General features: G+C 45.4%; 1 protein-coding gene across 2 annotated transcripts in view; it reads right to left on the bottom strand.

Annotated features, from left to right (window-relative positions):
- Positions 1-17,775, bottom strand: part of cdh8 (cadherin 8) — a 96,468-nt gene extending 78,693 nt beyond the window's left edge. For both annotated transcript variants that reach the window (XM_054609317.1, XM_054609308.1), the window contains exon 1: positions 17,518-17,775. In XM_054609317.1, the coding sequence (XP_054465292.1) occupies positions 17,518-17,775 (258 nt within the window). The remainder of the gene's footprint in view (positions 1-17,517) is intronic.
- Between the last annotated feature and the right edge of the window lie 3,560 nt (positions 17,776-21,335).

The following is a 21,335-nucleotide window of genomic DNA, read 5'->3' on the forward strand; positions in this document are numbered from 1 at the left end:
GTGATTTTCATCCCCTGAATTGATCATGTTTTCACGGCAGGGATACCACAGTGGCTGCGGTGTATTTTTACCTGCAGATGTGCATCCATACAAGACATAATAACTTACTACGTTCAGGCTGAGACTCTTTTTCTTCAGTAGACTTAGACGTCAAGTTTCATTTGTACTTCTACCATCACGAGTGGAAAACATGTTAATTCTTCTCATTTAGCTCGTTTTTAAGTTCTCTCATTCTGGTGTCAAAGATGTAACAAGTGACAATATAGAGCATACCGACAATGATGTGAGGGTGACAATGAAATTTGTGTTTTTGACAAATTGTTGTGTGGTTTGATGATATCTGATTATTGTTGTGGTTTATTCCTGTATGTTACATTACATTACATTTACATTACATTACATTACAGTCATTTAGCAGACGCTTTTATCCAAAGCGACTTACAGGAAGTGTATTCAACATAGGTATTCAAGAGAACTACTAGTCACCAGAAGTCATAAGTGCATCTCCTTTCTTAAACAAGCATCTAAAAGCATAAACCAGAGCAAAAGTATAGTGCAGAAGCAAATTACTACGAAAACAATAATTGCAACAGACTAATACGAATACAATAAGTGCTACAAACTAATACGAATAGGATAAGTGCAGTAAACGAATACGAATACAATTCGTGCAACAACTAATACGAATACAATAAGTGCTACGAGAATGTTGAAAATGTGTCTGAGAAATGAAAGAAATAAAATCCCAAATCTGAAATACTTTATTTAGAAAAACACAAATCTAAACTTGATATAATCAGAAAAAACCCATTTATGACATTGAGTCATAAATTCTGTGAAACCTCCATCACAAACTTGAATGCTGGGGTAGAAAGCTGTCCTCTGAAACTCTGGTGATGAATAGAATCACATAAATATGCCCCTCCTTTTTTAAGGATGGAGAAAAACAACTTGTAAAATGTTCAGCCACCCACAAGCTTTTATTCACAGTAGGCCTACAACCTTGCAAAAGTTGCCAAGGCTGGATTCAAGAGAAATCCAAATATTTCTATATACTAGTTGCTATGAGAATAGTATAATGGGTGTGTAGAGTGTGTGGTCAAGCCACGAATAGTTATTGGACGGACGGTTAAAAATTGTCAAAAAACCTGTAGAAAAAGGATTCTCAAAGCATCCTTGTCGTGCGATGGGTTAAAAAAAAACAAAATTGCGAGGTCGAAAACATTTGAAAAAAAAAACCCCAGCGAGCGTTAAAGCGACGACGCGGCGTCCGTGTGCGGCAGAGACAGACAGCGAACCAGAGACGGAGTGACACTTACAGAGTATGATGACACTTCCACTCTGCCGCCCACTCCTCCGCACGGCCACACTTCCCTCTCCGCCTTTGCCGAGTCCCGGGGACATCTTCCATGCACGCTGGGTGTCACAGCAGACGGATGACTGGCTTCACCAGCACCATGCCATTTCCCCTTCTCACACTGAACTGTCACCACCCAAACCCCCCCCCCCACACTTTCCCGGCCTGCTGGGCCTTACTGCTTCTTGGCCCGGACTGTGATTCTCTCACACTCACACAGACACAGACACAGACACAGGCAACGAGGATGACACACATATTCACCCACAAGTCCACGCCTCACTCTTTCTTGCTGTGATTTACACCCGGTGGGATCCATGTCACATACATCCCGCTAACCTCCTCCTCTCTCTAAGGCTAAGCGAGGACCAGATTGCATTCGCGCTGCATCGCTAAAGGTCACGCCGTAAGATTTCATCCACGCAGGCCCTCACAGCTCAAAGAAACCGCAGCACATGTCGCTCGTCACCGGCTGATTGCTAAACAATAACAGAGTGTAACATGGAACAGCATGAAATCCATCAGCGCTGTTTTACAAACGACACTCTTGACCTTATATAACTGTTACAACTCTCTCTGTAGTATGAATGATAGATTATTTTGAAGAGCGATGACTGCTGTGACTGAGTGCAACATTCCGGCCAGCACACACACACACACACATGCACACACACACACACACACACACACACACACACACACACACACACACCCCTAAGCTGTGTGCCCAAGCAGCTTCCTCCACCACCAGTAATCATTATTAGGACAGTTGCAACCGCTGCCAGGAAATTATCATAAGCAGCCTACTGCTGTTTTCGTCTGCCTTCCAATGACAGGAGAATAAACTCGGAGAAAAAAAGAAAACTGAATTGGGCATGAAACAAATGCTAACCCCCAAGACAGCACACAACAAACAGAATATTGAAGATGGGGGAGAAAAACTATGGAGAGGGATGGAAAAACAAAAATGTCTCGCCCGGAGAATTCAAGGTTTGCCAATGTGAAATCAGCATGCTCTTACAAATCAAAATTTGCAGCCAATTTGCTCCCGTTCTTATTTCTGGAGGGGTCGGCAGCTCGTTTGTGTCCCCTGAAATAAAGCCTTTTCGACAAAACACGCTCCCGCTACTGTTTACTGGAAAGAAGGGGCTCTACCAGCACTGCGGACTGCCATTAATTCTTATCAATAGTCATGCATTAGAGTTCATTTGCAAAACCGCATTAAGGTCTCTGGAAACCCCCCCCCTCCTCTGTCTCCCCTCTAAATCTCTCATAAATCTCCGAGCCTCCCTTCTTCCACCAGTGTCATCGCAGAGAGCCACACTTTTCAATTTCTGGAGTGAGAAAGGGACAGGGGGTAAAAAGCCTCTTCCAGTATTACATCTTTTCTACTTTATTACCAGTCTTCTGGGAAAATGGGGGCAGCTTTGCAGCCCGGCTATCTGTTTACATTTTCTTTACAAGACTATATTGGAATTATAATTGTGTTCTATGGCGCCTTCTTTCGGGTGCCATGCTCTGTTTAAAGGTCCTGTGGACCTGGGGAGATGAAGAAAAATGGACCCCCTTTTGAGGGATTCGATTACTGAGGAAGAAAATGCAGCTGCACACTCTCTTTTTTCTTCTTCTTTTCCCTTTTCTGTTTTCCTCCAGGTGCCAATCTCTGGAGATGCTCAATATTAGAGCTGGAATGGCGCGGTAGCAAACACAAAGCTTTGGGAAATAATGTCTTTCTGCAAACAGACAAAGGGAAATAGAACGTGTTAATAGTATGATGGGGGTCATTATGAGTGAGATAATTAAAAATGAGTCTCATGTTTCTGGGACCGACCATTGACCAATCCTGCTGGAGTGATATTAATAATGCTTTATTGACTTGGGTGACTCATGTTTCTTTTTTTTACTCAAGGTTACTAGAGGTCACAGTGTTGAAGCACTGCCTGTTTTTGGTTGCTTTGATGTTGCTTTACAACCGTGTTGAAAACTGTCTTTAAAAATTATTTATATATATATAATGCATTTACACAGGTTTTGAATCCAGCCTTTGATTTATAATTCAACACAGTGAATGGTGTGTTGTTAAAAACCTAACACGGGTAGAACTAAAAACTTGATGTCCATCTAAATACAATGATGTTGAAAAGTCCCTTTTTCTTGTTTGCAATATATTGCTTTGGTACGATTTATGAACCGCTGTAAATTAAACTAAACTATTTCAGAAATTAATTTGTTTCATTCTCCAACTCTTCACTTTCACCATGTCGAGACCAGGAAAAAACAAAAAGCTTTATCTCTTCACAACACAGTGTGACACGCAGGTTACACAAACACAGCATAAATATTCCATCACAGTATGGATAATTGCTGATATTCCTGCAGCTCAACTACATTGCATGGTGCAGTCGAGTGAGACAGTGAATTTGTATCCTTAATAATGTTTGGAATTAATTAAAATGCAAAGCCACGCGCCCGGAGAGCAACCACAGGTGGCGGCGAAGAGGAGCGCAGTGAGAGCAACTGTGATGAGTGCGAGCCTCCAGAACTCCATTGTCCATTTAACTGATGATTTCTAATTTTATTATTGCTGCTCTTCTTATTATTTTTTGCCACCATTTCAATGAGATGGGTTTGCCATTTTTACACAACAATTTCCTGTGTAATATCATTCTATCAATAAGTAATTACTTGCTTGGCAAATTGCTGTGCAAAATGTTCATCGGAGGGGAGAAGATCCATATCAATTGTTCATTTGCATAATGCAAATGAATCCACAGAGAGGAGAGGAGGGGGAAAAAAACAAAAAAACAACAACTTTGCTGCCACGGCTGACAGTTGGATGCCAGCATTGATGGTGGAAGGGCATAAGTGCCTTTACTCCAGAGCAGCACAAAGGTCTGCAGCATTGTGCAGTTATGGAGCAGCAAAGTAAACTGAGTCCAAGCCCCAAGCTGATGGAACCATTTGGTTGTTGTTTTTGTTTGTTCTAAAAGACACAATTATAACTGAAAAAAACAAAAAAAAAAACATCCAATATTTGACAAGTGCAGCAGGGGTGTGCGAGCAGTTGTCCATTTGTTAGAACTGAGGCATTAGCAGAGGATGAGCTCCCCGCCACTCCATTAGGCCTTCCCCCCCGATAGAGCAACACCATTTTAGCCCCCTGTTTACTTAATATGCAGGATCCGGCCCCGTCTATTTGCTTCTAATCAACTGATAAGACGAAAGGGCCTTTTTCTACGGCCCCTGGAGGATGAAAACCAAACTCCTAATGGTCATTAGTAGCAATTATGTTCCGTAACTGGCACCCCCCCCCCACCCCCACCCCCACCCGCCCCTCTCTGCTTATGCTGCGATGGCTGCTTAGGCGCATGGGGATCCGATGCGGAATGCGTTGGGACCCTGAAGGCAGCACGGGGGGGGGTTTCAGGACACTCTATTCGTATGGCTGAGGCTGACCGCAGCTGTCTGGTCGCCTACTCCGATTGGAAAGAGTTTGATATTAGCCTACGCGCTATGCAGGTGTGTGTGTGTGTGTGTGGCGTGTGTGTGTGTGTGTGTGTGTGTGTTTGCTCATGTTCTAAATTGACTCAAAAAGCAGGCCTCTACTCTCCTCCACTCTGAAAGCGTCATTAACACAGCACTCCGACTCCACTGTGATTGCGACGTTGTCAAAGGCATCTTGAGGACACAACACAGGGCCACAGTGTGTCCATCCCAGCATGCACCTCCCAATTAGCCAACTCAGCTCCTTTTTTTTTTCTTTTTGCTCGCAGGATTTCAGGAGTCTTGTAATTTTCATGCAAAAACCGCCCGAGATCAAACGGCCTCTGCCCTAATCCCCCCGGAGTCGAAACCTGGGGAGTGTGATCCTTATCGACAAACGCTGAGCAGGCGCAGAGTAGGAACCCATTATGTATGCACAGAGACCTTCCTCACATGCATTTTCTCTCCACGCCCGTGATGAAACGAAGTCAGGAATCCCGCCCCTACTTTTGCGTCGTAAACGTTCACGCACACGTATTCCTGATCTGAATATCTGCTTGATCTGGCGCTGGTATTTGCTGGAGTTACACAGCACGCTGCTCAGTTAAACCCCTCCACCGTATTTCCATCTGCGTGTTACCTGCATATGCTCTGTTCACAAATCCCCAGAGATCATTCCTCAAAAGCCTCCGCAGCTGAATAACAGGATAATAAATGGATTATTATGACTATTGTTGAGCTAAACTGACGTATAGACGGCGGCGACATCACACACATGATCTATTGTCTTTAGCGGGGTGTGCGCGAGCAGCAGCATGTGCTTTACTATGAGGACAAGTGTACTGTAGGATTCAGCTGTGCAAACAGGACAACAGGAGAGCCTCTCACGCATTAAAACACACACACACACACACACACACACACACACAGAAACAGCACTCAGCGGTGACTAGGAAGGCCGTTGTCAGAAAACTAATAAAGAGGTTGCTGCGCTGTGGTAATTACACATCCCAGGATATCAGCACGGTATTTATAAAAAAAACACCGGGCATCTACAAAGCAGGAAAGGTCATCAAGGCAGATATGACATTAGCATTTTGACTGCACACTCATGGCACGGACATGCGGTGCACACACACACACACACACACACACACACACACACACACACATAGACACACAGGTAGAACAGGCACACTAAAAGGATAATGTCATGTTTTCTTATCTGGCCACTCAGTGAGACGCATAGACAATGTGTGTTTGCAAGTTGCATCTGTGTTTATGTGCCCGCGCGCTACTGCGTGCATGGAGGGACGCTGATAAACATGCCACACATCTTGGCAAGTGGTGATTCAAGCAGGCGCCGGCTTCTGTAAACACTGTTTGCTGCACAGATTGAGATGGGGTGGGTGGGGAGGCTGTGTGACTGTTCCCATCCAGATGGAAGGCTACAATGGTTTTGGGGTTGGCCCAGGTCGTTCTCCCCCTTCGATGACAAACCATTCAAAGATCTGTGGAGCCATTGAAAAAATATCGCCGCCTCACCGCAGCAGCTTCCAGCCTTCATCGGCATCTATGGCAGCAACGTGACGACGACGAAACACAGAAAGCTACATGAAAAGGCACCGTGCCATTTTGCAGAGTGTTCCTCCTCTTAGAGGCGAGGAGTCATCTCATGAGACTCGGAGGGTGTTCCCTCCAAGACACAGCTCCTCGTTTTTGTGAAATTTCAAAGTAACTGTATGCTTCTTGTGTTCTCCGCTCACTACTTAAAGAGAATTTCCTCAAAAGGATAATATTGTTGACAATGTTGTATTTTTAGATACTCATTTCAATGCCTGACTCAAATGGCATTCTTAATCGTACAAGTGAATAACAAATGGAGCTTTTATTTTGTTTCAGCACTATTTTTGTAGTACATTGGCAAAAAAACAACAACCAAAAAACACCATTAATTATTAATGGCAGCACAGTGGTGCTGCATGCAGGTTAACTGGTGAACTGGACATTCTAAATTGCCTGTATGTGTGAATGTGGGTGTGAATGTGTCAAAGTCTGTTGAGCCCTGTGATAGATTGGCAGCATTTGAGGGTGTACCCCTGCCTCATGCCCAGTGCATGCTGGGACTGCTGCCAGCCCTCTGTGTCCCTGAGCAGGATACGCTTAGGAGATGGATAGCTCTGTTATAATAACAAAACAGCATCCGGTTCTGAAAAGTGAAGCCAATGAGGAAGTGCCATAAACTTGAATTACTTATTATGACCATCAGGGGGCGACTCCTCTGGTTGTATAGAAGTCTATGAGAAAATGACTCTACTTCTCTCTTGATTTATTCCCTCAGTAAACATTGTAAACATGAGTTTATGGTCTCAATCTCTAGTTTCAAGTCTTCTTCAATACAGCATGATGTTCATTTAGTAAATTATGGTCAATTTAGAGTCAAATAGAGCATGAAGCAGGGAATGCTTTAGGGCGGGGCTACCTTGTGATTGACAGGCCGCTACAGAAGATAGTGGTATTGGTAGTTGTCCGTGTTTTCTTCTTAAACTTTAAACCTTTTACAGTGTGTTTTCTGTTAATTGAAACACTTCTTCCTGCCACAAATTCGCATTCAGCATTCGGTTATACTTAGCTCCGCTCTTGCGTGTCAGTTCTGGTTCTAAAAAAAACAAGATGGTGAGCGCTGATACAACCAAGATGGCCACAGCCAAATAACTGAACTTGAGGCTTCTAAACCAAAGTCCAAAGACCCTTGGGGGACATCCTGGTGAGTGCGTCCAATTCATATATACAATCTATGTTTATTTTATTTAAAATGTAACTGAAATGAAAGTTCATTTTTGCTAAGAAGTGAGTACACTAGTCAATAATTTATTGGTCAAAATGAGGACATTTTGGTCTGTTCTTCTGCTGTGACAGCAGGCAGTACAATTATGTATGTATTCATAGAGTCTGCATGAAACTTTTCTTTCGACTGACAATGTCAGTACTGGAAGTTGATTGGTGCGATTTCTGTGTGAGCCAGCAGTAACACGTATTTGTTATTTTACTTTTATTCAAATGGCTACACGGATAAACAGCTAGTGGTTGTGAATAGTTAGACAAATCAAATCAAATCAACCTCTCAAAATGAACATACATACATACATACATACAGTTTTCTTAGATACCGTACGAACTGTTTGTTGAAAACAGGGATCAACATTTAAGCAGAGTGAGCTGTTCTCCAGTCAGTTAACATCTTGTCTGCTGCCATGGGAGCATGAGGCTGAGGCGCTGTTTCCACAAATATGTACAAAAATAAATTCATCCTCTTTTGAAAAACACAACAAAAATATGCAAAATAGCCGCAGTATAATCATAGCTAATACCACAAAAAGTGAAATTCAAACTTCAGTTCAACTTTAAGTTTTGTTGAGAATAACTTCCTTGTTGGTAATTTCTCAATAAAAAAAACACTCGACATGGTTTAATCTGGTGTGATCTGGCTGTCACCCAGTCGTAGGCAGTCAACCTACACAGCCCCATCACATTCAAACACTGTGATAACTTAACTAAATGCTCGCACTGCTCCAACATTACACCAGTCTGGTCTTTCATCAAATTCATCTGCGATGATGTTACACTAATTGGATGTTCTATTATTCATAATAGCAGAAGTTTTTCTTGGAACTCTGCCTTTCATTAAAACACAATAGAAGACGACCGGACGCTGGCAAAGATTTAGTTAATATTTCATCAGATAGACGATCGCTGCATGTCCGATCCACAAGCACAACAACGGGCAGTTGCAGCCAGGATAAAGGCAATTAGCCAGACTTCCATAACAGACGGCCTCTACCCCCTAAAAGCTTTTCACATATTTCTGGCATCCTCTATTCACTGTCCCTCAACACCTCATTTGGTTGCCATCGAGAGAGTCGGTGGCAGCTGAGAGGGGCCGACGTAACGCGCCGTGTCCCTCGTTGTGCACGGCGTCCGCCGGCGGACAAAAGCACACACACCAGGATTCCTGGAGAACAATCCTAACATCCTAACACGCACGGCCATGATTCCCATTAAGCATTCATGATTCATCTGGATTTTATATTATAACGTTCTGAATTTTTCATGCATCTGCACCCCTCTCCTCATCCACTTCCCACCACCCCCCTCTTTTCTGATCTGGAAAAAAAAAAGGAGAATTAATCAAACATTGGAGGAAAAGTGTCACTTTCACAAAAACACGCAAAGAAGTGTGTGTTTCCATCATCACCACCTGCTTGTTACATCCAGGGTATTTTTTTTTCTTGAAGTCAGTTTATTTATAAGGCTCAGGCTAGATGTATCACATGCACCTTGGAGACACAAACACGAGGAAGAGGCATTAATGGAGGGATACAGGTGTCTTCACAGGTAGAGTGTCGGAGTCGGGTTGGAGAATATAGAATGGGGGGTGTGTGTGTGTGTGTGTGTGTGTGGGCGCTGCCCTTTTACGTTACGCCTCCCCTCCCGTGGCTATTATTTCAGCTCATCTTTTGTTCTTTCTGCAGAAGGGATCATTAAACCGAAATAATTCATTTGTGAGAAAGGTCAAAGCCACAGTCTGTCGGCACCCAGATACCAGAATCAGGAGTGGTTGCATTGAGGGAGAGAAAAAAAGTAAAGGAGGAGCATTGATTCTCGTGTGTGTGTGTGTTTTTTTTATTGTCAAATCCATGATTGAGGTGAGCAACCTTCTGCCATACACTCAGCGGTGATGATAATCATCATCTTTAATACCTGTTATAGGTGAAGACACCGATCTTCAAGGAAATGTCACATCCACTGTTTACCGAGGACGCTTTGTTGTTATTATTATTATGTTGTACGAGGCGGGTGAGCGAGCTGGGGAAGGAACTAGGGAAGTAGTGAGTAGGGGGGGAAGTAAGGAGGCGGAGGAAGCGGTTTGAGGACTGTCATCTTTTAAGTGCCAGAAATAGGCTCTCACTCCCCCCCTCATTGTCTCCCAGGCCTCCAGCCCACGTGCTCACAGCTAACCGTGAAGCCAAAACGCACATCCAGTCGCACAATAACAACATCCGTTCTTAACAAGATTACTCCCGCAGTCCCAGTTTGGCTGATGGGACGTGCATGGGAGCAGAGGCACAGGGATAAGCCGCCTGCGGCATTTCACATACGCTGGGCTCCATCCATAGGAGAGGAGCCGCCTGGGGAGCGGAGCCAAACAATGAGCCCATAAGAGCACACTGGCTCAGGGAGCGGGGTCTTTAGCTGCCGCCGCCGCCGCTGTGCCCACAACTACGATGTCAGAGGCAAGGGCCAATTAGCAGGTTTTAGATAATGATAATCTTTTGATTTGAATAATCAGATTTGAATAATTGTAACCTCATTTACTGCTACCGACGCCTGGCCGGTGTTTTGACTGGGAAACACAGCTCGGCTTCATAAGTAAGCAGAATGTCCCAACATCAGGCTCTTTAACGCTGCCTTATTTTAGTCTGCTGCCTGTTATGAAAATATGATTACACACAGCGCCGTGTTTTTGTAATCAACAACTGTTTAAATGTCAGCACGAGACAAAGGCCGGAGTGGCTTAAACCCGTCAGATTGCAAATGCGTCTCTTGATGCTCTGAGGAAGATGTAATCCAAACAAGGCAACGGTTTCGAAAAGGGAACCAGACTAACTTAGCCGAAGAGGCACACGAGCCAAGCTTTCGAGGTGAAGTGCTTTAATTCCTATAAATTAGTTAGAGCAAAGTTCAAGGCAGAAAGCCAGAGCATTTAGCCTGCTAAGCGCTCCACCTCCGCACAGGCCAGGCCCGGTGAGCCTGAGAGTGTGAGGGAGGAGATGAGAGGAGAGGGGGAGGGAAAGCAGTTAAAGGGGGCTGGGGTGTTGCGGGGGAGTGTTGGACTTAATGAGAGGAGGGGGGGGGCTTTTTCATGATTTCCACAGGAAGAGTTTGACTAACTGAAAAAACACTGACGCGTTAGAGGGCTAATCGCGGCGGCGCGGTCCAAGGTGAGACCATAAAGGGCCTGTTTGCTATGAATTAGCACCCCCCCCCCCCCCCCACACACACACACACACACACACACACACACGCACACGTGAACTCCTCACCGTACAACATGGATTTAATCACGCGGAGCCACAGATGTGAGTGATAGCGGCGAGCTTGTTGTTTAGCTCAGGGACTCTGAAGCCGCGCGATGGATGTGCTTTCCTGTTAAATTATAATTGCAGCTGATGCATGTACACAGGAGAGCTTCCGGGGATCGTGGACGGGACGCGTCATGTGCCTCCTTACGATACACTCAGCTGAAACATGATTTTTCAGCTCCCCTATGAAAATAGGCAGGGAAAGGAAAAAAAATGCAGTAACAGTATGTGATTTAATGCACGGCGGTCGCTGGGTGCATGTGAGAGGAAATGCGGGACATTAGGGGGGGGGGGCGCGTATTTGTGCGCGTGGGTGTGTTCAGAAAGACATAAAGAGAATGAGTGATATTTAAAAAAAATGAAAATTGACTGCCAGATCTGAGCGTACTCCACAGTGCTTCTATTAAATGATCACTGACAGGCTGGTAATATGACTTGGCAATAACATTTAAGATACAAGCAACGGCGACACGAAAAGCAATAATGCCAGTGAGGATGAGGTCACCGGCAAAGTGGAAAATACCACAGAATTCACACTGCCATTTCTGCTCCAAACAAATAGAGAGCAGTATAGAGAGGAATCTTTCATGGCGATGACTCCACTGACACTCCAGCAAATGTTTGCAAAGACACACCGGCTACAAAGCTTCATGGACACGCTGTATTTACTGGTGCACACATAACCCTCGTGTCTAAATATACTCCATCCAAGCCTATCTCATTTTTGTCCATAACACCAATAACTGAACAAAGTACTGTAAGAGACACACACACACACACACACACACACACACACACACACACGTACATGCACGTACGCAGCTTGTTAATGGGGACCAGGACGACAACACAGAGCCATAGACAACCTGTCAAGCTCTTGGAGGGCAGCACTAATGTGATCCCACAGCTCTATCAGAGCCACCGCTGGGCCCAGTGTTTTATTACAGACCGGGAGGGACAGACAGAGGGAGAGATTGGAAAGGTAGAGGGAGACTGTGACCATGGAGCCATTGATATAATGGCCCTGCCGGCATTAGTGATATACTGTACAGGTGAGCCTGGGGGAGAGAGGGGAAGCACGGTTAACAGAGAGGGAAAGGAGGTAGAGGGATTGTAAGCATGTTTCTTTTTTTTCTCTCTTTCTTTCCTAAATTACACAAGAGGAGGGGATGGAGATCTAAGAGCTGAGAGACAGAGGAGCTGCTGGTACACTGCAGCTCAATACGGATCTTTGTGGTGCTGCCTGAAGAGAGATTACAGAGCTGTATTCCAGGAGCTGTTGTGGGTGTGAGAAACCGAATGGCATGAAACGAAGTCCAACAAACATTGACGAGGCTTTCCAATCCTGGATTTAATGACAGCTTTCTTTTTTTTCCCCCCCGATTCAACCCTCTCCCGCTATGGCACCGGAACCTGTGTCTAATTTGGGCTATATTTCAGAATGTATTATATCCGAGCCAACGCTTATAATTTATGTGTCATAATGGCTATCAATCACTCGCAATAATTCGGATAATATTCTTGTTAACTCCCACTCCTCCATCCATCAATCAAAGGCAGAGCCAAATTCACGCTCAACCGTTTGAGCCAGAGGGAATGGAGATAAAGGTTGGGGACCTTCGCTAATCGGGGGGTGGTGGTGGTGGTGGTAAGGGGGTAATGACAGATGGGCAGTTGAGAAAAGGGGTATCAACCTTCAGTCCGTTGTAAACCAGCATCAGCAGGGGCCTCCGGCAGCACCGGGGAGTCTCAGGGCTGCATTCAGGACTCAATCCCTCCTTAGCTGTGACTCGCTGCCCTTCGCGTTGCCGAAGCCAGACACTTAGAGAAAATTTGAACAATATCATTGTACTGCACCCCATCGGCCCTGGAGGCAAGCTTACTCGGGCTCAAGAGTCACTCTCTCCATAATCACCCCGTCACAGAGAGGGGGAAAGAGGTGGAGGTGGGGGACAGAGACCGAGACCGAGAGAGGAATCCAGCCGAGCAGAAGTAGCTCACGTCAGTATTTATAGACTCATGTCCCACATCTTGTACTGGCAGTCCAAAGTGCACAAAGCAACAAAAGGAACACAAAGTTATGGATTGAATTTGGTCCTAGTCGAGGTGGTAAACATAGAATATCTGTGAGCCGTGGAAATTCCACATTATCGCACCGTTCAGTAAATGAATAAATACATATTAAGGACACTTGCTTTTTACGAGGAAAACTCTGAGCAAATGGATCCAAGCTGTAGTCTCTTATCACCTGAATGTACCTGTAAAGGGGTAGAAGCCAAGGTTACAATATTGTGACCCTAGTTCTATACGCACTAGTATACTGGGAATAATACTCTCCTCTATCACAAGCACGCATTCGCCCACCGAAAATTTGCATAAGCGTAGCTGGCAAATCAGGACGTACCTACACAAATATATGTCGACGTCACAGTACATAGGGCAGCACCACCCGCTGCCTCTAATCCCACACCCTCTGCAGGTAGCAGCCTAGGAGCTGCACAGCCCCCTTGGTAGAGGGCTCCACCTGTGATTATAGAACTAGGGTTAAAATATAGTAACCTGTTCTGACTCAAACTGGCTCTGCCCTCTACTGACCTCTATTGGGCGGAGCCTAACGAAAACACACCATGCCGCTACATGACATCGACCCAGCCACACTGATCTTGAACGCCACAGCCGGCCCACTTCTTATGATACGCTTACGTATGTTCTAACAGGGCGAATGCGTTCTTGTGATTGGAGGAGAGGATTACCCATAGAGTCCATTAGAGGGTTCAGCCTGTGTGAGTTAGATCAAGAAGGAAACCATTTCAGACTAATCACTACTGGGAAGGGCTCTTCAATTTTGAGGGGGGAGCACAGCAAACATCACTCACATTATATAATATCCCCTCGGCCTCCAGGAGAAGGCCCGGCAGACTTCCATTACACCACCAGTCTGATACTACTGTGGCCCTTCTTGTTGGGAATCCTGTCAAACTGCTTGTTTGGAAGAATGAAGCCTGTGTTTCTCTCCCCCAGCACACACAAAGACAAAGCCATTTCCTTTCTTCCGAACATATCCATTTTTCTTTGCTGAATCAATAATCAAAGTCTTTTTCTTCCCTTTCTGTATCACTGTCAGTCCTGCAGTTCAGTTGAGTTGATGAATATTAATGGTTGATTATGAATTCTCTTTGTGTGGAAAAACACATACTATGCCGTGGTGGATAACAGTGTTGGACAATGGGATGAGGGATCAGTCAGTTTACCACATCTGCACTACAATTGGGCCGGCTGGAATCCATCATTATCAATCCTCACACAAGATATGCTAATTGATCGCCGGCAAGTAAATGCGTCTTAAAAGTTGCGTCTGAGGCTGTTAGATATGGCGGCGCTAACTGCCATCAATCTGCCTCGCACTACAAAGCAAAGAATTCTGATTTCGCTTTGGTGCAAACACAGCAATTTGTTCACTTGTTTGTCTTTTAGTTTCGAGCAATGTCGTGCCTTTAATGGGCCCGTTGTAAATGAGCTTCTTCTTTGTGGGTTTGAATAATTGAAACGGCGTGTGATCAAAGAGGAAAAAAATGGCGGGGAAAACATGGCTGACGTTAATTGTGTCGGGTGTGGATAGGCCTCATGCCCAAAAACAAAGAAAGCTCTTCAAAAAGTCGACAACTACCTCATAAACTAACGACGCTGATTTAAATTTTAAAACCCAAGCTAAACTTTACCATCATGGTTTCGCAATGTTAAATCAAGAGCTGCTTGCCTTCCAATGGCCTACATGAGAGTCTTTACTCGCTCAAGTGGCATCTCCCACTCGTCGTCAACAGTGGGCCAACGCACCCCCCCCGCTCAGTCAGGGCCCGCCGTTACGTTGGAGCCTATCTACCTTCAACACTCCATTTGCCTATTTCTACCTTTAATGACGGGTTATTTCTGAACCCGTCCCCCAGCTCACGGTGAGTAATCCTTAAAATCCCTTCCAATGCCGTGTTCGTTTTAAGCTACAGCCTGAGCAACAAGCTTTTCACAGCTGTCTCCCCTGCTTCACTTTAACAGGTACTGTATGTCTGCCCCCCCCCCCACACACACACACACACACACACACACACACACACACACACACACACCGACGCCATCAGGACTGACGGAGCACGCCGCTCAGTGAATCACAATGTCAAGAGAAAAAAAAAAAACGACACGCCGGGAACAGCGAAATGGGAAGGGGGGTGCTGTCACGCCTTGTGGCCGTCCTTCCTCGTTCCTCCACAGCCTCCTCCTCCTCCTCCTCTAAACACTCCCACCCCCACCCCCACTGCTTTCCTGCATTTATGCTAATAGTCTCCGCTGAGAGAGAACACCGAGAATGACACGGCGTTAAAAAAAAAAATTGATCGCACAATCTCTCTCTCTGTCCCTCACGCAAACACTATCTCTCACTCCGCTTCCCCGCCGTTGGTGTGGCTGAGGGGAGCCGTGGTCGCAGGAAGAAGATCGGGGGGGAGACACGTGCCTGTATAATTAAACCTCAGAGTGCAGCTGCCATAAAAAAAACCTACGGGGTGGAAAGAGACCAATCGTGGCCTGGACTTCCTCGATAATAGGCCCACAATCACACATGCGGCGAGGAAACCTCTGCAAAATACACAGAGAGCTGTATGAGCAATTTGAATCACACCTTCCCAACCATTTCATTCATTTTTTAATTAAGCGTGAGAAAAGGGGAAGAAAAGGGACTGAGAGCGAGAGAGAGATTTATAGTCTTAAACCAATACCGTGCCATCTTGGTTCAACGTAGGACTTATCTCAGCTCTGCCAGGCATAGTCATGAGCACTTAACCTTGCAGTGAACGCAACCCATCATCATCATCATCATCATCACCTCGCAAAAAGGCAATGTCGATATCTTCTTCATCCTGAGCCCCGCTCCCCTACCCTGCCCTGCCTGCGCCCGATCCACGGATGTCCTTCGACAGGAGGGATGCTCATACCTGTGACTAACCCGTCCTACAGTCAAGTTTGTTGCGTGGCATTAGACGAGGCCTTGAGAGGAAGCATCCTTCATGCACACTCGATTCTGTGCCACCAATCCTCTGCTGACAACCCGAGGAGCATTTCACACTCGGGCCACAGGCGCACGCAGCGTAATATTCAAAGTGTGTGAGCTCATGAATCACAACTCCTTTATCCATCTAATTCTTTTGTGGCTTTCTTTTTTTCTTTTTCAAGAAACGTTTTCAGGTAAAATATCCATCATTATATAACCAAGTTGATATCTCCCAGCTTAGACCCGACCTTTAAATTCCGAGCTCTCGTACGTTTGGTCACCGGTGAGTGCTTGTTTGTTCCAGCGTTCTGATGAGCAGCCCTCGTCGAATCCAGCAGAGGCTCCCTAATTGACTCGACTGAAAAATTAATGCATCACTTAACAGCATTTTTGTGTTCATATGGTATTTAGAGAACACAGGTGCAAATCCCACATGGTGACAAATGTTTAATTGATGAAGCCATATGACAATGCTGGGGATAGAAGAAGAAAAAACAAAGTGAAAAAAGGAAGTGAAATTTAAAGTATTTACGTGGACCGAGTGACTTATTTTTCTCGTACAACTGAAGCTTTTTGTTACATTGCTTTCAGCTGCCATATCTGAGGGGGTTGCAAAAAAAAATATTGTACAATGCACTACAATGGCAATGTGTCATAAACAAGAAAGGCCCACCAATTAGGCACCACGACACTGTTTGCAAAAGCTATTACTGAACGAGATCAAATATGCTCGATGGCCCCGCATTCCCACCCATGCCAGAGACGCACGGTCGATATATATATTCTGGGGGAGGGAAGCGAGCGTGGCAGCCAGGCTGACTCTCCCCAGGTGAGTCCCAGCAATGAGCTGTGAACAAGCTGCTTTGGCCGCGCTGGCCAGCAGCCTTCCCCTCCACCTGCCTGACACTTCCACACAGGCCAGGGAGCAGGTGGCCCTTAGCCGCGGGATTAGCCCGCAGTTCTGCTGGTCATAGAGCTGCAATGGTAAAAACAAAAAAGCCACCATAGCTAGAACAAACCTCACATCTATAGCTAAAGTAAACCTCTCTTATTATATGCACATTTCAAATAAAACCATGCCCTTACATAGAAAGAAATGACCTGGCAGAAAATGATGGATTGAAATAAAAGAAAAAGAGACTTTTTTCATTCATGCATATTTTGTGTAGAAGATGGACATTGAGGTAAAGAAAAGTAACATTCTGTGTGACTGCTACATAGTTTCTTGCATTTCAAGGACAATCCAACACAGCAGAACATTTTGTTTGATTATTTGATGAGAGTTTAATTATTTCCAAAAGCATTTTTAGAGCTCTCCCCTCCCCTCAGACGTCCCTCTCTCTTGTCCCCATATCTCTGCTTCCCCCTCGACAACCATAAACCTCACACTGCCCATGGGAAGTAAAAAAAAAAAACGAGGGAGCATTCAACTGGCCGAATTAATGTTTCCACACGATAAGCGAGCTTAATATAACGCTGACAATCACAGCACTCACCCTGCCAACCAGAATTGGATCGGGTCCAGAGAATTCCTCCAGCACAAACATTTGATTCCAAACCCATCCTCTCTTGGCGCGGCTCAGTAATCTTTGTCCTTCGCCAGGACCGCTCGGCTCCGCTGCAGACCCGCCGGTTTGTGTACTTTTGGACTGGCCTATGATGGGAGTCATGGACACACAAGGAACACAAGTAATCCACACCAGCAGCAAGGACATCCACAGATCCACCAGCATCTCCTCGGACCGCTTTGGCATCCTGTCGTTGTGTGTTTTGTTTGTTTGTTTGTTTGTTTGTTTGTTTGTTCGTTTGACGAGACTCCTCTCTCTCTCTCTCTCTCTCTCTCTCTCTCTCTCTCTCGGCCTCTGGTTTCCAGCCCCTCTCTTCAGATCAACAGCTCCTTCTTGGATAACAAGGGAAAGGTTACTTGTGTCCTCTTTGAACGGCGGAGCTTGCATTCATGGTGTGATAAAGGTCACTCGCATGGCTTGGCATGCCTCCATAGCAGTTGGTGAGGGGTTGAGGAGCGCAGCGCAGCATCCATTTGGCTTTATTCCGAGAGGGAGACCTATGAGGGAGCAATCACAGTCAATTGTTAGCCTGTTTTTTTAGTCTTGTGAGGTGTTGTTTGGAGGACGTGGAGAAGAAAGGGGGAGATATGCATAAGAAGTAGAGATATTTGAAGAAATCAGATGAGAAAGAGAGAAGAAAATATGCTTGGGAATGCAAGTATAAGGATTTAAAAAGCAGAAAGAAAAATCTCATTTTTGTAGAAGAAGTCAAAATGTCACTTCATTATTACAAATGATCTTTCTGTAGCAGACCTGACCCTTTATTCCAATCTTGTTGTCATATTATGCCGCTACAAGCGAACAACAAATGGGTATGTCTGTACTCTGAGGCTATCCAGCCCACAACATCAGATTGCCTTGCTTTTAATCTGTTGTTCTGGGGATTATCCTTGAAAAGATTTTGAGCAATTACATGTTTCTTATGATTAATGCTTTCACAACACATTTTGCTTGAAACGTGTCATGGGCTGCAATCAGATTCCTTTAAACGCCGCTGCATGCAGGCAATAGTGTGAGCTCCACATACAGTGGGTGTCTGCAGGTGAGGCGATACAATGTCAACAGCGCTGCAGTTTACTGATATCATAGTAATCCAGATGAGATCATCGTGAGGGTATTTAGAGGAAGTGTTTAATCATTGAATCAAATATGTGATATGACAGTGGAACTGCATTTTTCTAATCAACATTGCATTTACTTTTTTTTTTTTTTTTAACACAGCAAGACTGAAATAAAATGCAAAACAGTCAAATTGAATACAAACCGTGCAATGAGGAAAAAAAGGATGTAATGTAAATTTTGACCTTTAATCAAAAACTGTTTTATCTTCAACGTCCATTCAAACAGCTCAGTCGCTTCAGTTTACAGCACACTGATGCGCATTGTTCACCAGAATGCAAAACCAGAGGAGGAGAAATACAAAAAAAAAAAACCCATAATAAACCACACAGGGTTGGCTTTGAGTTGTCCAGGTGGACATGCTATGGCTATGTCAGCTGTGTCTTGGTTAGTTCTGGTAACTTTTTAGTACGCGCAGTGTAATCATAATGCTGCGTGGCTCCACGGATGCATTTTCAAGGACAATAAGCTGTAACGTATTCCGTTCTGAAGCCTGAACTGCAATATCACGAAGTGTGGAGTGATCCGAGTTACCGTGACGTCCTCCAACTCACCCGGAGACCGAAAGATGATTTTGATTCTTTTTTTTTTTTTTTAATTTTTTTAGAAAAAATAAGGTGGATAAATATAAAAGATAATAAAACCATTTGAGAATACTAAATAATAAACCATATTCAATTTAACCATGAAAATAGCTGATTTTTTTTTCTCCTCCTCCTGCATTTTAAGCCACTATTGTCGGGTGACTGAGCAGAGCGGTGTTTCAGCACCACGGGGGTGAGGACAGCTCCCCGCCGGAGAGCCGCCGCGTCAGACAGCCGCGAACAGAGCGGCAGCGAACAGAGCGGCGGCGGCGGAGGAGCTGTCCAAGGTGCTCCATCCACAGAGGAGCACTACTTTTTAACCCAAGTTGCAGACCTTCCTGTGGACTTGCTCTCTCGGTAATACCTGTTAGGTGAACACAGCCCCATCACGGTGCCGGGTGTACTCACCGGTGAGACTTGCATCCTTCCCCGGTGCTGCTGCTGCTGCTGCTGCTGCTGCTGCATCTGCATCGCTTCACCGTTCCTTCAGAAATATACGGCAAAAAAAAGAAAAGAAAGTCCAATGCGTCTCACTCGAGGCGGAGGGAGAAACGAATACAAAAAAAAGGCTAGAAATCCGTCCCGCGGAGTGACAGTGTTGGCTGTGTGGGTGTGTGTGTGTGTGTGTGTGTGTGTGTGTGTGTGTGTGTGTGTGTAAGTTGGGAGCTCCGACAGGCTCGCCGGCCGACTGGAAAAGTGAGGAAGGAGATGGAGGAGAGACGAAGAGAGCCTCCCTCCTCCGCGGCGCTCATTGGGCTGATGAGGAGCCGGGTCAACAGGCGCGCAATGAACGCCTGCCGCTCTGCCGCTCTGCCGCTCTGCCGCTCTGCCGCTCTGCCGCCGCCGACGCGCAAAAAAAAAAGGTTATCGTCTCACGTTGCCGTAGACATCACATAGGTGCGTGTGTGTGTGTGTGTGTGTGTGTGTGCAGGTAAAAGTCCTCTTCCCTTCTGTATTCTCTTCACTCCACACACAACACAACGAGTTGCCCTCTCTTCTCTCGGTTATTAGCGGAGTAAAATAGGGCCAGTCGATGAGTAAAACCGAGCTGCTCACTCCATAGGGTTACGCATTGGACAGAGTGGAAAGGCGCGCATTGTGGCCCCTGTTGGCGCAACAGAAAGTGAAACTACTAAGTCTTTAAAGTGACACTTCTGTGTACTTGTAGTTTTATTTGTATTCTGTAGACATGAACGTGTCTGTGCATGAAAAAAACTAAATCCTACATTAAAAAAAAAAAAAGAAAAAGACAAGGAGCAGGCAGAGAGTGTTACACGGGGTTCTTATTAAGACAAGTTAGTGAAAAGGTCATGCTTGTCATTGCATTGCTGGATGTGAGTGTTTGTTTGAGTGACAGCAAAGAGGGGGCGGGGGGGGGGGGGGTGTGTGTGTGTGTGTGTGTGTGTGTGTGTGTGTGTGTGCACGCTTCGGTCCACCAGAGAGAGCCCTCTAGTGTTTGTCCGACTACTTGGCAGCAGGCCTTGGGGAGGGGGGGGGGGGGGAGCAGCCTTGATTAGTACAGGACGGTACTGTCACACACACACACACACACACACACACACACACACACACACACACACACACACACACACACACACACCTTAGTGCTTCAGCTCATGCATGCATGCATATTCAGTGAGTCAAAAGAGTAAAAAAAAAGTCGTTATTTTGGTATGAGGTGCCGTAAAGCACCTTTAACACAAACGGAGCAGCTCCTCTTTGGCCTCGCCTGGCGGAGGCCCTTTTTTGACCCAAGTGCCAGAGAACCCAATTAGCAAAGACATCAAGTCTACCATTATTTATTTCTGTACCGTTTAATTTCCTTCCTACTCACACTTTGATGTTGCAGCTGCGTTTCAGATGGGAATTCTCCAATCATCTCTTTTTAAAAGCTTCTGCTGCATAATGCATTAGGCTGTAAATGTTGAGCCATGTTTCTCTTGCTCGATATGAGTGAAGATTTCATTGACGGACACGTATCGCGTGTGTGTGTGTGTGTGTGTGTGTGTGTGTGTGTGTGTGTGTGTGTGTGTGTGTGCGCGT

This window comes from Anoplopoma fimbria, chromosome 2 (genome assembly GCF_027596085.1).
Source record: "Anoplopoma fimbria isolate UVic2021 breed Golden Eagle Sablefish chromosome 2, Afim_UVic_2022, whole genome shotgun sequence".
Lineage (NCBI taxonomy): Eukaryota > Metazoa > Chordata > Actinopteri > Perciformes > Anoplopomatidae > Anoplopoma > Anoplopoma fimbria.